The sequence below is a fragment of the Orbicella franksi genome, chromosome 2, assembly GCF_964199315.1.
Source record: "Orbicella franksi chromosome 2, jaOrbFran1.1, whole genome shotgun sequence".
NCBI classification, from domain to species: Eukaryota; Metazoa; Cnidaria; class Anthozoa; order Scleractinia; family Merulinidae; genus Orbicella; species Orbicella franksi.
The window spans coordinates 26,354,766-26,380,123 of record NC_138146.1 but is presented as its reverse complement, the minus strand read 5'-3'; the positions used below and the strand labels follow the sequence as shown (position 1 = coordinate 26,380,123).

Below are 25,358 nucleotides of genomic sequence, written 5' to 3'. Positions count from 1 at the left end.
GGTAATCAAGCCTAATTTTGCCTAACCTTGCCTAATATCAAGGAGCCACATTTTAGGTGCCAGGCTGAGTGCAAGTACAAATTGACTTAAAAATATGTATGAAGATTATTGATTCATTATTTAATAATCATCATCATTTGCGAGGTAATGCAAGACTGGCCAATCACTAAATATATTAGCTTAAGTTAACCAGTTTTCATAATTTTCATCAGTGGTTAAAATTAACCCACAGGATTTGTTTCCCTATTTCTCCCTTTCCTTTCCTTCCTCACATACCTACACCAACCTATGCAAATACGGTACCTCTCTGGAGGCTGATAGCAGGGCTGTCAATAAGGGCCGTAACTAACATGTAACAGCTGCTACCGCAAAAAATGTTTGATAGGCCCTTGATGTTATGAGTGACAGTTGTAAGCAATCATAAATGCTGTGCACATGTTAACATGCTCATCCTTAAACCACACTATATTCTTGATTAGACAGCCTGCTGTTAATAATATTGAGAGTTTCCCGAGAGTACATCAAGTTTCAGTTGTTCTCATACAGACTGGACATCTGTTCACTGTCTCTCCTAAATATTGTTGTGAGGAAAACACTTTCAACCCCCACCCCTAAAAACAAGATTGTTGGAAATAGACATTTTAACCTAGCCCTGTGGATGCAATTTCAATCCAGCATTTCTTTGTAGTCCAGCATCTAATCAAGAAAATAAGGCACAACCATTATTCTTAATCATTCTTTTGCTGTTACATAACCAAGTCACATGTTTGTTTATGTTGTGTAGTAATTGGATCTCTATGATGCAATCAGAGAACAGGTAAGATTTCTGCAGTTGTGATCTAGTGATTAAAGTGAGTGAGCTAGTTGTGCCATTGCCATTGCCATTGCCAGTCATTGCTTCTTCAAGGGGCCTGAAGGTGTAAAATAAAACCTGGGATTTGGGTCACTGGGACTGGGAATTACAAAAACAAAAAATGGGACTGGGATTTGCACAAATATTAGGCTGGGAAATAGGACTTGGGCAAAATTTGGGCTGGAAAATGGAATTTATACACCCCAATTTAGGACCCTCTTCTTCCAAGGTACTTGGGCAATAATTTGAGTACGAGATAATTGCTTAAGTTTCCTTTACAGCAGGCTTACATTCTGTAACTAATACAACTTAATCTGAACTAACTTTTGTTCCCCCACCCTATTAACTGACATTGCAAAGATACATAACTTGTTATAGGGTTTTGGTGACCTTATTAGTGGGTGAGTTCATATCTGTCAAAGTGTGCGTGTGTGGGGGGGAGGCACTCACATGTATAAGCCATATAAAGGACCCCAGTTGGAAATGACCTGATAAAATGCTTGAAATGCTGTTACTTTTCCATCTGTTTAACAGTGGTGGCTAATTTAAATTTGATAACTGAGACCCTGTTAGGGGTAAATTCCGACAAGCGACATGGCCTTGGAAAGGCGACATGAGAGCTATGAATTGGTGACGAACGACAGACTACTCCAGTGAAATAGAGAAAGCGACACCAATGGCAAGATAGACCGACAACGAATTTCGGAACCGAGAATGCAGATTGTTTTAAACATCTGAGTCGAAGTGAAGACGCATTTCCAGAGTTTTAAATGTGTTTTCCTCTCTCATGCGCAATGTTGACGGGTTGTGAAACCCAGGCTTTCTTATATATGCTAAAACGTCCACATCCAATAAATTGAGTTCGTCATTGCTGAGTATTTTTCTCACTCTCAGCTGAGTGAGCAGTGCCCTAAAATGCCTAAAAACATGCTTAAGGAAAAAGGAAAGAGATCTTCGACAGTCTGCTTCATATTTTTATTAGTGGGTCACCAGTGAAAGAATATGAAGCTGTATTATCAACAAATGGCATTATGGAAGGAAAAGAGAGACAGGGGAAGGCTGCCAAGGTCTTCTTGTCTATAGCAGAAGATAAGGGTTATGCCAAATTCAAAGGAATATAGATAGGAGAGATTATCTGATTGAGGCTGTTGAGATTTTGAGTTAAAGAACGGTTGTTAAACATAAACATGGTAAAAATAGCCATAGGTTCGATTGTATGGCTGAAAATAGCAATTCCAAGTGCCTAAATTTCAGAAGTTCCTTGGGGAGCATGTCCCCACATCCCCTAGGAGGTTAGCAACTTCAGCACTCGAAAGCATGCCCAAGCCATTAGAAAGCATGCCCCCAGCCCCTTAAAAGATTTTGAAAAATTGAAGCAGCTAAGAAGTCTTTTCCTTCATTCTGAGTCGAAATATGATGCTTTAAAAGTAGCCATAGAGTAACCATTAAACCCAGTGACTGGAGAAATGCTGGCTCTGCATAAGAATTCCTACTGCTGAAGTGGTCAAAGCAAGTGCAAAGCATACAAGGAGTAAATTATATCCAAAGAGATACTTAATTATAAATGTACTTGACTAAAACAGCAAGGAACCTTCAATGCGTGAGAAATAATTGTTTCAGCATGAGAGCACAAGATTGAATTCGTTTGTATGAGCCTCATGCTCAATGCGTGAGACTTGAGAGCACTGTGTCGGTTTTTTTTTAAATAAACAAAGGTATTGCGATGTGTTATACATGTAGCCTCATTTTAATCGAAAAAGGTCAAATTTCCTGACACAACTCCTCTGAGACGAAATTCTGACAGGCGACATAGGAATCTTGCGAAATGCCGACATGGCTGGTGGCGAATTTCAGACAGGGGAAATGGGTACCCCCACCTACCAGAGCCTCATAACTACTATGGATTTACCTCACCCACCTAGACAGCACAAGCAGCAGTAGTACAGCAACAACTTGCTTTGTGAAACAAGTCCCACAAATTCAAACTGCTTTGAATTCATGCATATGCCTGCCGCAAGAAAACTAATAAAAACATTATTGTTGCAGCATGTACAGTTCTGCAACATGTCACTGCGATATGTCCATGCATCTTGTTGGTTTCACTTGTCACCTAGTGTGTCCTGACTTGAATTGTCTCCTCCCTGGCCCATGGCCCTCTCCTGGGATGGCCTAATCAGTAAGTACCCCCTTGATGACCCTTTATATCTTGAAGAAAAGCGTGACCGCGGGAGATCCCCTCACAAGCAAAATAAACTTTTCTCCAAGGTCAATAAAATTTAACGCTCGCACTGTCAAATAGTGAAATATGACTCTCCTCAGGATCGCCCACTGATAACAACACTCCAGTCTCGCTCCTTCCTCCGTGTGTTTGATCAAAGAAGAACTTTTTGTTGTATCCTTTGGCGCTGACTTGCAGTAGAACTCCCTCCTTCATGACATCCATCGTTTGAGGATGTCTATACCTCATTTCCACTGAAATACTAACAGCATGGGCTTTAAACCGGTCGATAATTTGCTGCAGCATCTGTAGTGGCGGTGGTCCTTCCAGAAAAACCATGTGCTCGCGCACGAAACCTTTCCTCGTAAAATACACGAAACAAGTTGGAAGGGACGAATCCACGGGCATTTTACCTTTCATTCGTAAATCAACCCACATTTCTGCGCAGCTTTTAGTCATTCCCTTGATACTGTTTACATGAAGAACGAACTTTTCGAGTGTAAACGGACGACTAAAAACTGCCTTGGGTAGTTCGTCGGAGTCATGCTCGTTTGAAGCGATTGGAGTTGCTTGAAGGCTCGAGTTGCATGCCTCTTTGTGGCTCTTCCAATCTTTTCGTTGGCACTGAACAGAGCAGTAGAACACTCTGTGACATTTTCCACATCTTTTAGCGTCCTCTTTGCCACATACTTTGCAAGGATTTGCCATTTCCTTCCCCTTCCGCTAGTAAGCGAAAATAAAAGTAGCGCGGGAAAAACAAGCTTGTTTTAAGTTGTTGCGCACCACCCAACAGGGGTATACAAGGGTTTACAGGGGTATACAAGGATTTACAGGGGTATACTAGAGCTACAGCCATATTCTCGGGACATTATTCGTAGTCTTACATAAAGTTTGAACCACCAAATAGTTTCACAACCTCGTTCCCAGGGTCTTGTCTCTTCCTCTTTCTCGAGGAGAGAGAACCCTAGGAAAGAAGTTTTGGTTTAACGTGGCCTCTATAAATCAGTCGAAAGATTCCTCTAAGTCTTAATTTGGTAGATGTCAAATATTCCTAGCCTGCAATGCGGGCGTCTTTTGGCGAGCAAAGCCCATTTTTTTATTTAAACTCACAAGAGACTTGGGGAAATACGAAAAGGTGTCCTAGGGAGTAGGAGTGACGCTAAAAGAGTAAAACATGGCGGTAACTCTACTCGATCGCGAGCTAATACCGATAACATGGAAAACCCCTGCACTGCAGACTAAAATATCCCAGTCTGCCACAACTTGTCTCTGGCTTTTAGGCAGTGTTCACACTTGGTGCTCGAGCACTAGTGCTTGGACACCGCCACAAAATAGTTTTGCGTTCAGACACTGGGCACTCCAAGTATGACTACAAGGTCAAGACCTTATACCCAAGCATGGGCACTGTGCCAAAATTTTGGTGTGGGCCAGTGCTTGGAAAAAACATGCGTTCACATTAGTGCGCAGTGAGAATGGCACTCAGGCATTTCGGGCACCAAGTGTGAACATAGCCTTAGACTTCACTTGGACAGAAGGTCAAGCAACGGACAAGACACTATAAAGTGATCTAACTTATAGCTCAGTCAACAACACATTCAAGAGCACTAAGCTTAATACATACAATAAAAAATCTTTTATTTACACAGCGAGCTTAAATCTAAATGGCAAAATAGATCATCATAATAACGCTCATTGGAAATTAAACTCATTGCACACAAATTTTCCTACATTTTTCAACATGAAGCGAACCCATGGCAGGAATAACTCCTCCCATGTGAGGACTGACTAGGGACTGTGCTCCTGACAGGGCAGAATAATCAGTTTGAAAAAATAGCCTTTGTATTGTCAATCTTAGTGGTGGGTATTTGATCGTGAAACAAGCTGTATAATCACAGTGCAAAACTGCCACAACCACACACGACTTTTGTTTAAGTTTACTCCATGTCCAAAATGTGGTTCTTTAAGCCAAGTAGTTAACAAACTCTTTTACATTCAAGCATCTAATCACAAGCCTAAATCTCTCTCTCTCTCTTCAGTAATGATACAAAAGTGTAATCCAAAATGCCTTTAGGCACGGGCAGAGCTCATAAAATTATCGCTAAATATAATTTTGCTTCCTTGTGAAACTGGGAAAAGAGTTCACAAGTAGATGATGCAGCTCTTTTAAGTCAACTTTTGTTCAATTTTCTTGATTTTATTTCACCTCAGAAAAGCTTCTTTGCAAGCAATATACGTTATTTCTTCCATTTCTCCCAAAACATAAATTATTCTGGTATCTAATCTCAGTTCTGAAAAATGATTCAAAGGAAGAAACTCATCTTGATCTTTGCTGAACAGAAAATAAAATAAGAGACTACAACCGAAACAAAGAACACAAACAAACAAAAAAGTGCATTGAAATTAGACCAGCTATCAATGATAATCTATATGAAGGGCCCGGCCCCAAATATCAACTAACATAGCCTGCATGGCAGTTGAGGATGATTACAAACTCTTTAAAATAATGACAATGAAGTGTGGGAAGCCAGTTCACCTCTTGATCAATGGAAAATTTATATTAATTTGTCTGCCGGCTAACAAAAAACATCTCTGCTCCCCTACAAAAAACAAACTCTGGAGTGCAACAGCTGGTGACCTTTATACACTCCATGTGCAGTTTAAAAATATCTTCCTTTACTTATCCTTTCTCCACTCAAAGGGCTAGTCTCTTTTACAGAACTTCTTCTGCCCTGTCATGCAGTGGTTCCTCTTCTGGACTGCATATATATGCTAAAAAGACTGTTTGTGTAGGGAAGTTATGGTGAGCACTGATGCTTTTTTTAACATAGGTTCGATTCCCAGCTGCCCGTGTTCACCTATATCAAACACATCTTCTTAAGACCTGACTTTACCCTGTAAACCTACAGAGGGCAAACCAAGCTACTCATAAAATATTTCATCTAGATTTCAACAGATTCTAATCACATCAAACAACATCTTGCAATGTATTGCACAGCTGTACTGTGTGTAACTAGTGACCTCCCTACGGATCAACTTTTGTCTTTAGAGGACAAGATAAACATGCTTATCAAATGACCAAATGTAAGCATTGAGCCCCATGGCATTTAGAGTACAGCCTTGCATAGCACAATAGTATTATTTTTCCTGTGTTGGGTAATACAATACTGGGGTATATGTAAAGCATGGTTTGACCACACTGGCCCAATATCAAGTGTACTTTGAAATGTGTGGAATATATTAACAATATAATTGAGAAAAATATACAAAGAACAGCAGTGACTAAGATGACATTACCATAACCTTAATGTCAAATTAACACCTTGATTTCAATTATTTGTGTCAAAAGAAATCAAGCTTCTGGGGAATGGGGAAAAAAAGAATAACTACACTGCAAACTGGACTTTTAATTTGGGAGTCAATGGTCTGAGTATTTTTTTATGTTTCTCTTTCATTTTTTTTTCTTTCACTCTTTCAAGTCTCATCTCCTTTCCAAACATTCTCATTAATATGTTACTGTAAAATTAAGAGATGGAAATGCGTTATGAATACATTAGTTAATAAATACAATACTTATGTTTATCAACCAGTGCATTGTAGGATTGGGTGCAAATATATCCATAATGATCAGTTTCTGTATGCAGAGCACATGGGTTCTATTTGTTATAGCTGATATCATTATAAAATGTATAAAAACCTTTACTGCTTTGAAATATACTACATCTACTGATGGACTTAAAAAGCAAACACTTTCAATAGTAGTCCCGTTCCCATCTCGCCATCTGCATCTTGATGTCTGCTGTAAGGCTGTTTGCAAAACAAATGCCCATGATCTGTAATTAAAAGGAAAAAAATTATTGATTTAATTTAAACAAAAAGGAAAAACTGGGCCTGTTAATGAAGTTTCAAGTTAACAAGGCTGTGTTCTAAGAAAAATTATGATGAGCCCGAAGGTTCCTATTAACCATGAAATCCTGGGTGCCCAGCATGCCTATAGGAAAAAAAATATTCATCCAAAGGCAAAAGTTTGTTGCCTGTGGCACCCATGTTCTTCTAGAGCACAGCCTTGAGTTAGAATGTATGATTTTCAACCAAAAGTGTAAGCATTTTTGGTGTTGAAATATTCACCTACACAAACTGCAAGACTGTGAAAACAAGACAGTGTTTGTATCATATGATTAAATAAGATTTTTTAGAAGGAGGGGGAGGGGGCGCACAGTAAGACCAACTTGTAAGTCAAGCAGCAGTTGAATGTGATTTTTGCTACATCTACAAGAATCATATAGGATGCCTATCACAAACAGTAAAATGTTGTTGACTGGCATGGTGTTACAAACCCTTTAAAAGCCAGTTAACTAAATTATGATTTCAATAAAGTCACCTGCATCAAAGCCAGGCCAACTGCAATCCCACCAATTATAATCATGTTCTCCTTGAAAAACTCCTTCACTGCTTCTATGCAGCCTCTGGTGTAAATAATAGCGTTCCTATCGGTCTCCTAAAGCATGAATAAAATATCCAATTAGATATCCAATTTTTATGAGAACGCTACTACCTTTTTAAGCTTTTTAATTTTTTAAACATTTCAGCGTATCTTTTAAAGTAGTTAGTTTTTTATAGATATATATTACTTATACATGCTCTTTTTATTTTACGTTATACAGGGCCCCCATTGATACCAGTCCTGCGACTGAAGGGGTCACCCTGTTTAAATATCGATTATTATTATTATTATTATTATTATTATTATGATGATGATGATGATGATGATTATTATTATTATCATCCTCTACTAAATACTGTTGCTTTTGAAAAATTTATACAGGCATTGCTATATGAGGGTTTACAGATGATGATGCTTATATCACCAACATATAATTATTTAAGTGATTATGTTGTTATGTCATTATGTTGCTAGCGTGAACCGAGCCTTATCAATCAAATTTGCCAATAGCCTCTCACCCACCGTCACAGTGGAGACTTATGTGAAAAGGACACTTGTGATGGATGGCTTATTTACAGTTTGTCTATTTCGAGCAGCCATGTACTCTTTTTATTTTAACTTAGTTTTGTTCATCTAATTTCTAATTTCTAGCTGAGTACAAATAAAGTCATGTTGTTGTTGTTGTTGTTGTTATTGTTGCTGCTCAGTAAAAAGAACAATAATAATCTACTCACAGTGTATGAGGGTTTTCTGATATTATAGCCACACTGTGTGTTGAGAGTATCCTGTCAGAAAATAAACAGTTATCATGTTATTTAAAGTTCCTATGAAACCAAATGAAAAAGTTGCCTAAACTAGTTCTGTGGTGTTGATGATAAAGTTTTGATCGTATTTTTTCCCCTTTCTACATGTACCTTTACTTTTCTCCCTCAACCTCTGCAAATACACACCATCAAGAGAAACCTGATCTCAAGAATTTCATTGCCAAGTTCAAAGAACTTCAGCTGGGCCAGGTCGACTGTCATTGCAATCTCTGTATTAGTTGATTGTTTGGTTGTCAATAGCTCAGAGAGTTTTTTTTTTCCAGCAGTTTCTTTGTATACATCTTAGGAAGGTATATACATACATTTATAAGTATAACAGATGAACCTTTGCTTTAGGCTCACTAATGTTTCATGTTTAAATAAAGATTGTATTGATTGTATTGATTTGATCAAGTCACAGGGTTTACACAACTCAGTTGTCCAGTTGTTTTTAAAAAAGTCAACAGAAACAGTGGAGATACAGTGTAGTAATGGTGGATAAATAGGACTACCAATGTAAATATGCATATTGATGTAAATTAAAGATGTAAATAAATGTTTATTGTTCATTATATATGTGAATATAAATGTAAAATTTGTGTCATTCGTCACTGGAATAATTATGGGTGCTGTTAGTTTTAATGTTCACAAAACAACTTACCTCTCGACAACAAGAAAATGGAACACCACAAGCTTCAGCACCAGGAGAGGAGCAGTTGAAATAAAGGTTCTTTTGCCAGTTATTGTAGTCCTTTCCACCACAACACTGAAACTACATGAGAAAAATGACAGGAAATTGTAAAGTAAGCAGGTTAACTATGCTATTGTTATTATACTAATAATTATTATGTATGACCTTCACTCTATCAACAACTATGGTAAAATAATTAATACAAAATTTTTCTCCAAAGGTTAGCTGGCCAAAAGCTAAGGTCTAGATTCTAATAGTATTTTGAAACAAAATTAATAATAATTGATTGTCGAATACTTATGTTCCCAAGAAAGTTGCATAAGTTACATGCATCACACAACATTTTGCTGTGAATCAGCTGATTCTCCTTATGAACCTGGGTTATTCCAGCAATATTGCCAAGAAGTTGTAAGCAGAACTTTCAATCTCATAAATTCAATATAACGTGAAGACCACATTAAAAATAGAATACTAAATATAGATAATGATATGTGATATGTACATGTACACTATCTTACATACATGCAGACATACTTTATTGCGACTCCCTTCAACAGGCCTTTTCGGTCACAATGTTAACTATCACAGAATAGTTGGTAATTAAGAAAACTTATTTACAGTAATTTAATGAACTTATAATAAATAATTACTGGTATTTTAAATTGCACAAACCAAAAAAACACTCACATTTTGTTGAACACCATCAATAAAACTCTGCAAGTCTACATTATCTCTGTAGTTTATGATTGTTGACTCTATTTTTTTTGAAACAAAGCCTTCAACCTGAAAATCAACATTGAAGTCTTGTCAGTTACTTAAGTTACACTGACGTACATTAATTAAACATTTCCTACAGACAGAAAGCATGATTCAGTGGAAACATATTTATTAGATTTGGCAAAATCCCCAGCAAGAAAGAACCAATCAGAATGTTCGATTAACCTCAAGACTACCTTGCCATACAATAACTAGATGTGAATTTTCTGGATAATTCTGTTGTTTTCTTTTTTTCTCTCTCGTTCTGAGATATAAGCAGTAAAGGGAATTCCGTAAATCCAAATTGAATAAAGGTTATATATGACAAGCAAGTATTTTAAAACAATGCAAGTTGGAAAAATCATTTCCAAACCATGATCATTCTTTGTTGTTTCTGTTATTTGTATACAGTGTAAGTATGTTAACTTTGTTTCTTTCAGTTAATAATAGATTATGCTGCAAATTTTATAAACAAGAAATGCCAAAAAATGTAAATTTGACAGACTTACTTTATCTTGAAACACAAAGACAAACACTCCCAGAGCTAACTGGATGAAGAATATAATGGCCAGAATAGCTGAAAACTGGAAAAAAAATAACAAAAAGGGATTAGCCATCTAAATTTCATACAGCTATAAGCTGAAAGGAAAAAAACTAGAATAAAATAGACAAATAAATATACATTTATATAGCGCCATTTTCCACTAATTGTCCATGGCGCTTTACAATACTTTAAAATTAAAATCCTAAGTTTAAAATCCTAATCCTTTAAAAACCTAAAATCCTAAATCCTAAAAGTTAAAATCCTAAGAAGTAAATACGCTAGATAATACAATTAGGCTACAAATAAAAAGTAAAAACTACAAATCAAATGCACGCTTAAAAAGATAAGTCTTAAGATTAGCCTTAAAAACTGCCTCTGATGATGAAAGTCTGATCTGGAGGGGTAGTTTATTCCAGAGCCTTGGTGCCGCCACGGAAAAAGCCCTTTCACCATACGTTTTAAGATTTGCTCTAGGCTCATCAAGCAACTTGTTGTTTGAAGATCTTAGTGTGCGACCAGAAAGTTAAATCGCAGTAGGTCTCTAATGTAATCAGGGGCCAGTCCATTCAGAGCTTTGTAAGTTAACAACAATATTTGGAAAATAATCCTAAAATGAACTGGCAACCAATGTAAGCTCCTTAGTATTGGTGTGATGTGTTTCTGCCTTCTAGTCAAGGTAACAAGGCAAACTGCTGAGTTCTGTACAAGCTGAAGTCTATTAATCAGATACTTTGGAGACCGTACAGTAGGGCGTTACAATAGTCCAAACGCGATGTTATATAAGCGTGAACAATAGTCTCAGTAGTACTCTGGGATAGGTATTGCCTAACTTTAGCTATACTATGAATGCAGAAAAATGTGTTCTTGCAGGCTATTTTAACGTGTTCTTTGAAATCCAAACATTGATCGAATGCAACTCCTAAATTCCTGGCCTGTTTAATATACTTGATTACTTCATACTGTTTACTGTTTACTGTTTACTAGACTTGATTACTTTAGAAGACATGTCTAAATTAATGTAGTAATAAGCCTGGTAAGACATCGGTAATACAAGCAAGCGACTTATCCCGGCTCTCAATGATATACTGCTCTGTATTTTAAAGCTACTTCAGAATTGACAATTTCCTTGGTGTATGACTTACAGTAAAATTTACTTTTCATTAAATTTTACTGTAAAAGCAAGAATTTATTTCTTGGTGAACCTTGGTCTCTACAAAACAGGTAAATATAAATTACCTAACACAAGTTTTAAGTTGTAGATCTATATAAATAAAATACTAGTATACATGGCAAACTAAAACTTACAAACTTTAGAAGGCAGACATTTTCTCGCAAAGCACCAATACAACCAGTGAATCCAAGGATAAACATGATCCCTCCGACAATGATCAGCGCAAAGGCTGGGTCCATAACAATGTCATTGAAGAAGTCTTGATATGCTGTCTTTTCAAACCGTGCATAGAGACCAACACCTACAGTAAGGCCTCCAATCAACTGTGAGAAAGGGAAACATTAACAACTTTCAATTAAGTCTCAAGTGACACAATTCCCTCTTCCCAGTCATTATTTTAGAGGAATTTTGTAGTGCCATTGCAAAGGCTTATTGTTTGATGCCAATCCAAACGTACACTGCAACAAGAGTAGCTTCAATGTTCCTCAAGAAAGATTTAATTGAGTCGAATTGAAGTGAGTCTGTTAGCTACAGTAATCCAATTTAAGGACGGTGCCTACTTTTGTTAGTGCGCACACATTCTGCACATCACGCAAGGCATGGTTTAAGTGCCACATGCACGCTGGGTTGACATTGATGCAATCAACTACGCTACCAAGTACATGATTAAATGAAAGCAAAATTTTCCTACTGTGACCAAATCAAGTTTAATGAACCTGTACTTAAACCAGGAACACTAGAATAGCAGCATATCGTTAACCACTAACTGTTAACGTCTTCCAGCTGAAAAACTAGCTGTTATCTGTCAAAAATTACACTGAAATCCAACTGTAAACATGGACCTGCAGATGGCGTAGTGCGCACGCAAAAAAAGTGTGAGATATGCAAATGGTTTACTTACTGGGGAGGTAACAGGAAAAAATGTAACGGGCACCGTAAAACTTTTCAATAAAGATCAATAACTTTAATAAATGTGTGGTTACCCCTACATTTTATGTTGTGAAATGGAAATGGCAAGCCTATTCAACACGTAATTAGTTTCTGGTTGTGAGCAAAAGGTATTTAGACTGTATTTAAGCTGAACCAGAGGAAGGCTGTCAGAGATGCCAAAAGCGCTGTTGCAAAGATTTTGTTATTAAAAACATACCAAAAATGGTTTTTATGTTACTATTTACCATGAAGTTTTAAGATCTTTATAAAATAATAATGTGTTTGCTTTTCTGTATGTAAAGGCGAATTCTAAGGAAATCTGTGAAGAAATATCCTTTCCTTCTTTTTTTAGAAAAATGCTGAAGTCAGCATTTTTGCTGAGATTCAAGGCTAATTATCTCAAAAAAAAAATGCATGGCTACCCCCATTTTTCTTTGTGGATTCCAATAGCCCGTGCAAAGGTCTACTTTTTCCGCATGGTCCTAACCTGGCGCAAAAACCTTTGTATTTAGTAGGCACCGCCCTTAAGTCTATCAATTTTTGTTGGCAAGTAATAATTAAAACTGATTTTATTACTTGATGGGACATAACCAGATACATTTGGTTTTGAATCAATGTTTTAGGTTTGAGTAATTGTAAGTGCATCTAGAATTGAAAAGTTGATTGAAATTTCAGTAAGCTTAATATTTTACTATATATAAATTTATACATCTAAATAAGAGGCAAACTTAATATCAGCTCAATTATAATCAAAACTACTAACCTTTGTGTCATTTTTTTGGCAATTTTTTTTTCATTGTTTTAATTAAAAGTGTCACTAAAATTACTAGTCCTTATGTTGCATGGAAATATAGTATTCGATAGTCTTGGTGCTGGTACTGCAAACAAGGCTCTTTTTCTGAGTGTATGCTTTCTGTCCAGCTTTAGGAGTTGCCAGAAGTTCCTGAGAGGATTATTTAAGTGTATGTGTGGAACTTTCAATGATAATAATTTATTATCTACATTTTCACTGTGGTCTGAAATAATATATCATTAGTTACAAGTGCAGATAGTCACTAATGAGTCAAACATGGTGTCAAGATTAACATTTTTCCATCTGCCATAAGGAAATTTTTGCTCGCCAACAGGGGCTGTAAAATGTTGTTCCAAAACAAAACATGAAAATATGTATAGAAGAAGTAAATTTAAAGACATCTCTTTGCTTAAAAGATATTCTTCTTATCCTTGAATGATTCCAAGTGAGTCAGAGACTCTCCTTTATGCAAAGGTATTTTTCATACATATTTTTTAAAATAGACTACAGTATTCGCATCTTTCATTTTTTCACTACAGATCTTCTTTAGTTAACACGAAGAGATCAACATCTTCTGAAGGCCACGATAAATCCCAACCTTGAATGAGTTCTTTAGTACTTTCTCATTATGAAAGTTTGAAATTCATAATTTTAAAATTTGATTGAAAACACCAAAAGTTAGACACTAAAAGCCTGCTGACCACTGACTTTGAAATACTGGCCCTGAATGTTCGAAGGCTGGAAAATGCTATGCAGCAGACAAATTACTATCCAGCTGATAAGTGTTAACAAAACAAACCATGCTACCTGCTGGATAGTGATTTACCTGGTGGATAGCATTATCCACCTTTTAAACAACCAGGGCCTGGGGTCAGTTTCTCAAAGATCCTGAAAAGTTTTTGCACCCAGAAAGCCGTAGCAAAATCTCAAACCTTATGATTCATAGAGCTGTGATATTCACATATTCTTAATATGATAGAGGTTCTCTTCATATAAAGAGTTGTGGGTGTACACATGTCTCAGTTTTTAGGTACAGATGATCTAAAAATGGCTTTGTGGGCCCGAAAAGTTTCTGGGGCTTTCGAGAAACAAGCCTCAGATCCCCAACATTCCATTGGCAACCAGATGGTCACAATTCCGGACCCTGATACTTAAAAATCAAGTCCCCTATGGCATATTTTATGACAAATATGCCACTCAAAACTCAAAAACAATGCTTAAAATAACTTCATGGAGTATCAGAAGCTTATGCTTCTGCTAGTATGAATAAATATGATCTGTCTTCAAAAAGTCAAATCAGACAGAAGGTAGCGTGCTTTAGAACACTGATCCAGGAAGGAAAATATGGAATCCTGATTTTTCACATTAACATGTACAGGCTATTAATATTGCTCTATAACAAATCAACATCTTTCACAAATAACACTAAACTCGTGCCTTGCGATTCATGATCATTTAACTCTCCATAGCTTCATCGTGGCCTTATGCGCATGCTCCACTCACGAAGGGGCGAAGAGGATGAGTGAGTGAGCTTCATCGAAAGCTTATTGTATGAAAAGGAAAAAAACGGAAAACGCAACAAAACTTGAACCTGCCCTAAGTACTATAACATTTGAAAGCCTCAGACGTAGATGGATATAGTTCCTTACGAAATGAAACGGAAATAGGGAACTAACAACTTTTGTTGTACTAGTACTGAAATCATATTTGTCAAGGTAAAACTTGTAACATCATGTTATTCAAACCGGAAGAAGAAAAGATCAGGTGATGGTGTTATGCATGGTCTTATATTCATTTTCGCGAGAAGGTCGTGTTACCTGTCAACAAATCACCATGATGTGTATATTCGTATATTTGTCGTGCAAACTTACCCAGAAAAACACATTGAAAAAGAAGAGAAGATACTTGACACAGCAGCTAACTTCTGTACTATCCTTGGGCATCGTTACTTGATATAGAATTCACAAGAATAGCATACAGAAGTGAAGAAAAATAGCAATATTCTCAGACGTTCGGCGTAACTCGACTGCTCGCTGACTCAAAATAGTCCCAATTGGTAACCAGTCTCCTCTCGGAAATTTTCATTGCTCCGCCCACGAAATGTGACGACATCACGCACGCAAAACGCGAAACTCTCGAAGTTGAACTTGAATCAAATATAACTAAGACATTGATTTTCTAGGAGAAAACTCGCCTCTTGCTTCTCCTTGTAAAAGATGATCCCCTGACTCGGATTAAAATATTTAAAGAACGCAGGGAATTTTACTATTTTTCCAATGTTACAATTTTTTATTTTACAACAAATGATAACCATGTCATACATGTCTTAACCCCATGGGTTAAGACCAGTTAGTAAATATTTAAAAACACAATTTTCTAAGACCAGGATATTTTTTAGTCCCGCAGGAAGAGTCTTACAAGTGCTGGGGGAGAGGGTGGGGTGGGGTGCTGGAAGGGAGAGGGAGCTGGATACCATTCCCAGCCCAAATTTTGCCCAAGCAGGAGCTTCTGGCCCAAGTCGCATTTTCCAGCCTGTTTTCTGCCCAAATCCTAGTCCCATTCTAATTCCAGTTTTTTGTTTCCCAGTGACCCCAAACCCATTTTCCTAATAAAAAATCCCAGTTCCCATTTTACCGCTTCAGAGTCCCACTTTTAGCGAAGCAATGAAATTTATAGATCAGGCAGGGGGCGTGTTTAAAACGCGAAATGGTGAAATGACGAAATGGCACTACTGGGTGAGACGAGAGCTCATGATGCCTATCTATGCCAAGTCTCCTTCGCCGCTCACTAATAGCGGCTTCAGCACGAAAACATGAAAAAAAAAAAAAAAGAAAAAAACGATCTTCCCCTCGAAAAAAAAAAAAATTCTCTGGCAAGCAGGGTACTAATCTCCTGTACAATATACGTAGGAAAAAAAAAAAACTGATCCATTTTACAGACATATTTTACCAATTTTTGGCGTTTCCGGCAGATAATTTTTTTTTTTTTGACATTTGACGCATTTAGGATAGGTCTACTTTGACTCTACTTTGAACAACCTTTTTCTAGGACTAAGAAGGTAAAATTAGCGATCTCCCGGATTTTTGTTGTAAAGGTCTCTGCAATGATTATGTGGGATACGCCCAGGGGACGGGTGCGGGGTATAGCACGGGTGTCTGTATAAAGGGTATTGAGAGCTAACCACTGTCGAGTAAGTTATATTTACCCAAGTATTTAGGCTAACCTGAGCGCTATTTAGGCTAACCGGAGCGCCATTACTTAGTCTAACTGGCCGTAGTGCCATTTTCCGCATTTTGTGTTTATAAAAATATGTATTAAACGCTCTCGGACAGGAACAAAACCCGGACCGGATCAAATCGAATTTAGATAAGAATGACAACTTGGTTTTACTTCGACTGTTCTTAAATAGTTGCTTTTCTTATTTAAATCAAACTAGCAATCCGAGTTGATCCTTCCTTAGCTCCTGTAGCATTAAATTGTAGTAAGCTTAAATAAATTAAGCTTACCTGCTTACCAGGTACTTACTGTGTTACCCGATTTTTATTTGTTTTTCCCTGGCCTTTTCATACCACAAGAAGGAATGATTCTTTTCTCCAAATGAAATTTTATTATTATATTTTAATATATTTTATCCTCGTCCACGTTATCCATTTCGTTTACGCTATTTTGCGTAGGCGAAATTTGAATAACGAGCCAAAATGTCGGCGATGACTCATTGGTGTGGAATCAACTAGTCACGTGGGTTCTTTGTGGCCAATCCTGACGGAGTGTTTATCGTTGAGTCGTTGTGATGGCTGTTGTGAGGCCGTGAACAAGATCCGATCGGACATCCTTTACATGCACCAGGTGCAACGAATAGAGGAAGGATTTTCAGTATTCTATAACAGTGCTTAATATAGTACACTAGTGGAAGTGAAATTTCCATAGGACGTGGGTTGCTCAAGGTGGATTTCTGTATCAGCTGTTTTGGTCGTCTTTCAGCTGGTTGCGGTAAGCTTCCATGTGTGCGTGTGTTTCGTATCGTATCGGCGGTTTAATAGACTCCACTGTATCTCTAGTTGATTTCTAAATCGAAAAGCGATAACGTAGATTGGAAGGTGGGACCGTTTTCACACGAAAAGACTTTACCGTCGTCAAGAGAAGAGTTGTAATGAAAAGAAAGGTATTTGATTCACTGGGTATTTGATATGTAGAAGACAATTCAGTGCCAGTTAGTAAATCGTTGTTATAAGATAAGTTTACCTTAGGCATAATATTTAGCTGAAGCGATGGGACTCTACAAATGATTCTCACTTTTCCGGTAATCTCATTTTATCTTTTAAACACAGTAGTTGTTTTGAAGGTGAATTACAAAGTAGCTGAGGTGGAGGGTGTTAAACAATTTTAAGGGTAAAGTCTTATGTTCTCCGTTCTTCTGGTCTGCTTGATTATTTCAGAACATTGTTGTTCGATTGAAAATTTAATTTTTTTGTACTTAGCCACAAGTAAGAATAGTGTAACCAATTATTTGCGGTTCGTTTAGGATCGGAAACCAGAATATTGCTTTAAAACTTTTTTGTTTATACGGTCAACGTAAGCTTAATTCTATGAAGCTGCAGTAATGGTTTGCAAAAATGAAGCAACTCATTCTTAAAGCTAAAGAAGCGAGTTTGATCGCCTTGTGTAGATGATTGTTTGCGAAAATCCTGGCTTTAGAGTAAACAGTTTTAGATTTAGATTTTTGACCATGTATATGTTAAGTGATGTTAATTGATTTTCTAATGCATTCTTTCCAAGGTAATGTGTAACAGTGTATTTTTAGCCTGCTGGTTCATTTGAATTTCAAAATTGGATTCTGCTCATAAGCTTAAATTCTATTTAGAATTTTAATTGTCAACATACAATATTTTCTCTCTTGCTGTTGACTCTCAAAACTCTGAGCTGTTTTTAATTTTGTGAAAAGGCTAGTAAAAATTGGAAAGATTGACATAATGAGACCTTCTTATTTCCACAAACCAAATTGCTCAGCCACCCTGTACCATTACACTAATAATATTTATGCTTGTTAATATTTTATGGAAGTTTCTACAGTACCAAAGCAGTGGTCACTTCTTATAAACACCTTTTATCTCTTGCAAGCTATAGACTGATATTTGGCAGATGTTTAACCATTTCCCCTTGTGTTTGAGCTTACATTAGTCATTTCTTATTTTTCCCAAAATAGTTTTGTTAATTGTTTTTGCTCTAGATCTCCTTGTCTTGGTAGTCAGGAGGAGCTTTATATGTTATCAAGCCACCTATTGGGCTTGTTTTGATGTCACTTCACAGGCTTACATTTATACGTGTAGCCACCGGCTTCATCTGCAGTACGTGCAACATGACTGCAGATCATTGTCATATCATTGCCCGTGGCTTAATATTTTTCAGAATACCCGATATTGAATTTTCAATTTGCAGCACTCTGTAATATGATAATTTTCATGTTTCAAACATGGGTACCTAATTTAAAAGCAAAAGACATGTTGCAAGGATTTGAAATAGGCTTGCTATCTAAGGCTGTGTAAGTTGACTGTTAGTTTTAAGCTTTGATTTGTATCCTGTTTCATGTAAGTTCTGAAATACGATAGACAGTCCTCTTTTCCATAATAGTTACATGTATTTCAATTCTTTTAGGAGCATTTTTTTAAAAAATCTGTGTATTGCAACTGGAAATATAATATTGCGTTGTTTATCCTTTGATAACAAGAGTGATATGTGTACATTCAGTGATATAAGAGCTTTGATAAAAGGTTTGAGAGATACAGTATAAGATGTCATCATCATTATTCCCTTCTCTCCTTGTGGAGAATGGGGCCATCAATCCTTCTTCTCTGAGCAATGTGGTCTTTTGCCACCACCCCTGCCTTCCTCCATGTGTTGAATCTGAGGTGTTCAAGAAATAAGATGTAGTGAGCAACATTTCAATATTAGTGGTAAATTATGAGCAGTTGTAAAAAATAATTTTTGGCTAATTATAAGATGTAAGTACCGCAGGCAGATACCATAGACTATATTAGTCACCAAAGTCTTATTAACCATCGCAGGGGGCGACCGCAGGGGCAAGCTTTGTCTACCTGTTCATACTGAGTATTTACATGTATTTTGTTAAAATGTGTTTTGCGGTCCAACTGATATTTCAAGTATATTGATCAGATGTTTCTTGTAGATGGTATCTACAGTGAGTTGTTATGGAGAAGTGGGTTCTATTGAGGTTGATGGTGACTACTTAACTGCTCATACAGACTTGTGAACAAGATTTAGATCATGATGATGTGAAAACTGCATTTTGCAGACCCCCGATAATTCCATCAGTGTAGTTTGCCTTTAAAGTTAAAAGAGAATTCTACTTTGAAATCAGATAGTTTTATTCTGTATTGTGTTACTAAATTAAAATTAAAAGGTTTTTGATACTGAGTCACTTCGGAATCTTCAATACATGCACAATATAGGCAAGGAATCTGCTTTTAACACCTTTTATCAACCAGGTTAATTAAGGTGGACTGTATTAAATGTCTAGATCTGCAGTTGTATTATTGTATTATATTAATTTTGGCTGGCTTTCTCTGAAACATAAAATTTAAGCAGCTAGAACCTTGAGATGAGTTATTTCGATTGAGAACATAATGTTCATGTACAAGAGGCACTTGAGACAACTTGTGTTAATGGACTGAAACTTGAAATTTTAATAATTTCTCTTAGCTCGTGTTTTTGCAAAGCTTCTTGAGTCATTACACTTGAGGCAATGTGTTGTCATCTTAGTTTTTACTCAATACTTGACTGTAATTTATTGGGAGATGTGATGGCCTAATGGTTAGCGCATTTGACTTTGGATGGAATGGTCTGGGTTTGAGCAGTGACCTGGAACCACTTTTTTATGTTCTTAGTGTCTCTTTCCATTCACAAGTATACACCTTTAACTGTACCCATGACTGACAGTTATTTCCAGTGCGAAAGCAGCTGTCAGCTGTCTACTGAGAGGTGTCATTAGAGAGTTAAGGCTTCATAAGTAAGCCTTATGTGCCTTATGGCATAAAGAGATATAGGAGGAATACAATCTGTAACACAAAATAATGTATTATGTAGCTAGCAAGGTGCAGGAAAACAGACAGTATATATATGCAATTACATGTAGTTTAAGTTTTGATATACAGGACAAGAAAGTGGTGTTTAGATCAGCTACTTGCTCCGTAATGCTAATTGATAAGGAATAAAAATTATTATGGGTACTCTCTTGGATGAGATCTACCTTTAACCGATCACAGATGCATGAATGCACAAGTGTGCAAGTGACTGTAAATGTTGGGCAGTTGACAATGATGACTTGTTCTCCCACTTACGCTCTGATAACGTTACACATGATGTAATATTATCACCTCTTAAGTCTGAGCTCAACACCCAGTTAGTCACATGTCACTTTGTTACTGAAATGAAGTGGCTGATGTTATCAGTGTGATCAGTGGTAAATATAAATTTGTTACACTTTACTAGCCTAGTGGTGTTTTGTTTCTATGTAACTCACTTCAGCTATAAATAGAATTAATGTCTTCTTAAAAGAATGGTTTTTGTTTGCCATGTGTACATGGGTTCTTTAGTCAAGTGAACAGTCAGTCAAAATTTTTTTATTGTATAGTGCATTACCATGGCTTTTGAATTTGATTAATGTGTGTGCTTACACTGTAGATTGTTTGTAAATTTTACAAGGACACTGTACGAGTCATTGTACATGTAGTAAGAAAGTTGATATTAATTAAGCAGGCTTGTAGATTGTGTCATAATGTTTTTACGTTATACATGTAATAACTTGACATGAGAAATTTACTATTTCCACTCTAGTTGCAAAAATGTGGGCCCATGGTTTTGAAGAACAGCAAGACTGACAGCAAAAGATGAAGCAGAGAAAACTTCGGAATCCATGTTTTATTTTGATTTTCAGGCATTTTTATTTCAGGTAATATATACCACATATTTTACCATGTTTTTAACCACTCAATAAAATTTTCGTTGCCTGAAATTTAGTATATTTTCAGTAGGAAAAAAACCTTGATATGCATTTCTCTTGAAGTTACTGAATGTACTAAAATTTTTGAATCCCCACATCTATCAATGGGTCAATAATCCATTTTTAGAAAAGTAATTCAATGCTGCTTTTGTCTGTTCAGAGTACCAAGATAGTTTGAAACCATGCCTGCCCTGACAGCCAATTCCGTCACACTAGATGAGATTCTTGAGGTGCGTGCAGGCCCTCTTAGTGATGAAGAGCTTTGGGCATTGCTGTCCCAATCAAGTGTAGCATTGCAGGATGTATTTGTGAAAGGTAAAATTAAAGTTTGAAGGAGAAGCAAAGCAGATTCTAAGGCTGTGGTCTAAGAAAAATTATGAGGAGTCTAAAGGTTCCTAACCATGAAATCCTGGGTGCCTAGCACCTAAGCTTATCTGAAAAGTAAGTATTTTTTCCAACTAAAGTTAGTCGCCTGTGGCACCCGGACACTTCTAGAGCACAGCCCTGGATTCCCATACAATCCACATTGTAAACAATGTGAGAACCTTTCTCAAGCTTAACCTTCATTTGAAAAAAAATTTAGATTCTACTTGCTCTTAACTCTCTATGGCATGAATTGACTGGTAGCAAATGTACTCTACATGTACTCTCCTGGATAAGATCTAGCCCATCCCAGGTGTATAAATGGATGAATGTATGAGTAACTGTATACTGTATGTTGGGTTGTTGACAATGGTGACTTGTTCTCCCACTTACGCTCTGATAACATTATGCATGATGTAATTTTATCACCTCTAAGTCTGAGTTCAACACCCAAGAATATACCTACAAATCTGTGAATGTTAATGAGCTGTTGATATTAAATTCATATCTGGTCATTTGGTGTTCATGATTGTCTAAAAATGTGTTTAACTTTCCACAAGGAGTTGCTCTTTCAAAGCCCCAGAATTGTACTCAAAACACAACAAACCCACTGGATGTGGGCCTTCTTCAAGGCTTAACCAAGTTTGTTTTGTATATTTTTATTAAAAAAATATTTTCTTAATCCAGATAAAAAATACACTGAACCAACACTGTATTGTAGATGTCCACACCTGACTTGCAATTATTGTTTTCTTGTTCAGATTGGAAAACAGTTGACATGATACAGCTTTATTTTGTACTAGTCTAGGCAGCATTTACTACCTTCACACGGTCATGTGTTTAATTGCAATGAGATTCACCAATCTGTGTTTGATTTATCAACCAGGTAAAGCAAGGAGGAAGGGTCTTCTTACATACACAATTACACCAGAAAGGTTACTTCTTTGCCACAATGGCAAGGTTAAGTTCTCACTGCACACAGGTAAGATCTGTCAAATCCTGATACATTACACACAGAGGGTAATCTACATTAAGCCAAGTAACAGTGTAGGTGTAGGAGTAAACACTATAATTATAAAGTCCCTTCCAGTCATTTGCCAGATTCACAAGTCTTCAGTAAGTGAAGCTGTATAGCGTTATTGAAAAGGTCTAGGTTCAAATAATATTACGTTCACATCTATCTTTTGGGCATGTTGGTTGAGTAGTGTTCAGTCAAGTGTTATCAAAAGTAATGTGTAATCAGTCAAGTCAACCAGTAAGAATACTGACAATCCAGCGAGCCAGTTGGGCTAAAAGCAAACACCCAAAGCCGGTGAAAAGTGCAAGAAAACATAGATGTAAGTGTAGTACATGGATGGCTTCTTAATCCCATCACAGCTGTACTTGTTGGGTTGTTGACAATGATGACTTTTTCTCCCACTTAAACTCTGATAACATTACACATGATGTAATAAATTATCACCTCTTAAGTCTGAGCTCAACACCCAAGAATTTGAGACCTGTGAATCTGTGAATGTTAAAGAAGTGTTCATAGTAACTTCTGATTTGGTCATACATGTATGTTTAACATTGTTGCCCAAAATTGTGTTTCAGTTTCATCAAGGAATCGCTCTTACACAGCTCCAGAATTGTACTCAAGACACAACAAACCCCTTGGAAGTGAGGGAACTCTAGAAAAGGTATTCAATATATATTATTGTTCCCCTAATCAAATAGATATTTTTTTGCTGTTTATAATTTAAATGTGTACACGTTAACATACTTACTTGATCCTTGTATAATAACTTAGAACCTAGTTTTTCCTCAATCTCTTTTTTTTGTCACAGCGGAAATGAAACGTTTTGCTTGCTCTACAGTAGCAAAGTTTTAATAGTTCTGTTTTAATATTTTTTATTTAAAAAAGTTTTTAAATTTTTGATGCCTGTTTCAAGATAGAATTGTTACTGTGTAACAATAGCTGTAACTGTAACTTGTTTTGTCACTGCTCTTCATAATCAGCTCTGTTAAAATGTGCTGGCAGGCTGTAATCTGGCAGCCTACAGTTATGTGGTGAAGGAAAGTCAGTTAAGATCCAAATCTGAAAGAACCTAAGTTAAGGCCAGTCTGACAATGCAAAATTACTGTGCTTGTGAATTAAATTCTGGGCCTTTGACATGTGTCTGAGCTCAGTGCTTGTGCACAAGATTGTTAAATGTACCTCAAACTCTTCCTCCAAACATACTACTGTACATGTATGTATGATACATGCAAACCATTCATCAAGAAAAGATGTACTATTCTAAAATTGGTTTGCTATGTTTAACAGATCTGTATATACTCACTGGGAATGACACTATATCATGCAGCAGAGTATGAAATCCCTGTTGGAAAGGTGAGAAATGTTTGTAAATGTACTCTAGTATTACCTTTTTATTTCAAGAGACATTGTTCTTCTTAAGTAGTGGTCGCCATGCTTTTTTCCCCTTACAGTTCTAGTACCTGCGTAGTATGATTAGTCGACCTTTGCAGTTGGAGTCCATTTCACATGTGTTTTGATTTTAAACTTCTTTAAATTTACAGCCAGTTAATTTGAGTGAAAATCTAGAAAATGTACTTCTTTCCATGTGCGAAGAAAGTTCTCAGTTACGGACCTCCCTTACAAAAGTTCTGGAGGTAAGTTATCTGCATTCCTTTTCTTTTGTCTTTAAATTATTACAATAGGTATTTTTCACTGTTTATGTTGGTGTTTCAGTCTATATTTGTGTAACAAAGGTCCAAGACCAGACTCTTTTTCCAAAAAGCATTTTTATCAAGATTTTTGTCTTTGTGCATAGATGTGCCATGGACATCGTAAAAGGCGACGTTTCGGTGACATCATTACATCCATGGTTACTGCTGTTTTGGGAGATGATGTACCAGATGTAAGTTGACTCTTTAATCAGTGTTTGATAACCACGACTGATCCTATCTCTGAATGTAACAAAGTTAATTGATGTTGTACATGTAATTGGGTGAAGGGGGGAGAGGTAAGGGGACCTAATGATTGACTTGTTTGACTCCTGATCAAGTAGTCTGGGTTTGAGTTCACTACTGGGTTGCTGGACAGGACACTACATTCTCAACATCTCTCACTTCATCCAGGTCAGGTACTGTAATAAAAACTAAGGAAACCTGATAAAGTAGTGTTAGTAACTTTACTATCTTTACATTATTGATTATGTTGTCTGTTGCAGAATGAAGAAGAAGATTACAGTTTTGATGAAGAAACAGTGCATGTTGATAACTCTGAGTTCATAAATGGAGAGGTATGATTTGACCATGGGATTGAGTCCCATTACATGCATCTTCATATCAAACAACCACAAGATACTGAGTCTTTGTTTTCATATCTGTTGTGAATGCTCAATGTAATGTGGTGATCAGAGTTTCTTAGCTGTTGTACAAGTTTCTGCTCACTTGTGGAATGATATGGCTTGATATGGCCAGCCATGTACGAGAAGTAACCATGATATGGTTAATACTCTACTCCCTATAGGAGCCATCACTGATAACTGATTTAGCCAGCCCTCGAAGCTTGCCTTCACCCCCACCCTCAAGGATCAGCACACAAGGTCAACCAACATCAGAAGAATTGGTAGGGTCAAATTATCGTCGATCAGGCTCACCAACTGAGTTGGCCTTGACACCTCCTAGTAAGCAGCCTCATATTCCTCATGTGCTAGGTGAGTTCACGTTAAGAATAAGATGACACATTTTAAGTGTCATGGATGTTCAAATTTTCGTAATAATTTGGGTCAAT

General features: G+C 36.7%; 2 protein-coding genes across 3 annotated transcripts in view; one reads left to right on the top strand and one right to left on the bottom strand.

Moving 5' to 3' along the window:
* Window positions 1-4,685: 4,685 nt before the first annotated feature.
* Window positions 4,686-15,325, bottom strand: LOC145478939 (tetraspanin-5-like). Its single transcript, XM_081457139.1, has 8 exons — window positions 15,072-15,325; window positions 11,612-11,800; window positions 10,272-10,346; window positions 9,694-9,789; window positions 8,977-9,087; window positions 8,247-8,297; window positions 7,450-7,566; window positions 4,686-6,901 (listed from the first exon to the last, which is right to left on the bottom strand). The coding sequence occupies exons 1-8, from the start codon at window positions 15,141-15,143 to the stop codon at window positions 6,821-6,823; spliced, it is 792 nt and encodes a 263-aa protein (XP_081313265.1). The 5' UTR covers window positions 15,144-15,325; the 3' UTR covers window positions 4,686-6,820.
* A 1,647-nt stretch (window positions 15,326-16,972) lies between these two features.
* The window catches only part of LOC145478938 (tyrosine-protein phosphatase non-receptor type 13-like), a 49,438-nt gene continuing 41,052 nt past the window's right edge, over window positions 16,973-25,358 (top strand). For both annotated transcript variants that reach the window (XM_081457138.1, XM_081457137.1), the window contains exons 1-10: window positions 16,973-17,190; window positions 21,052-21,166; window positions 21,378-21,532; window positions 22,467-22,562; window positions 23,174-23,259; window positions 23,886-23,951; window positions 24,140-24,232; window positions 24,394-24,480; window positions 24,793-24,864; window positions 25,095-25,281. In XM_081457138.1, the coding sequence (XP_081313264.1) occupies window positions 21,400-21,532; window positions 22,467-22,562; window positions 23,174-23,259; window positions 23,886-23,951; window positions 24,140-24,232; window positions 24,394-24,480; window positions 24,793-24,864; window positions 25,095-25,281 (820 nt within the window). In that variant the 5' untranslated portion in view covers window positions 16,973-17,190; window positions 21,052-21,166; window positions 21,378-21,399. The remainder of the gene's footprint in view (window positions 17,191-21,051; window positions 21,167-21,377; window positions 21,533-22,466; window positions 22,563-23,173; window positions 23,260-23,885; window positions 23,952-24,139; window positions 24,233-24,393; window positions 24,481-24,792; window positions 24,865-25,094; window positions 25,282-25,358) is intronic.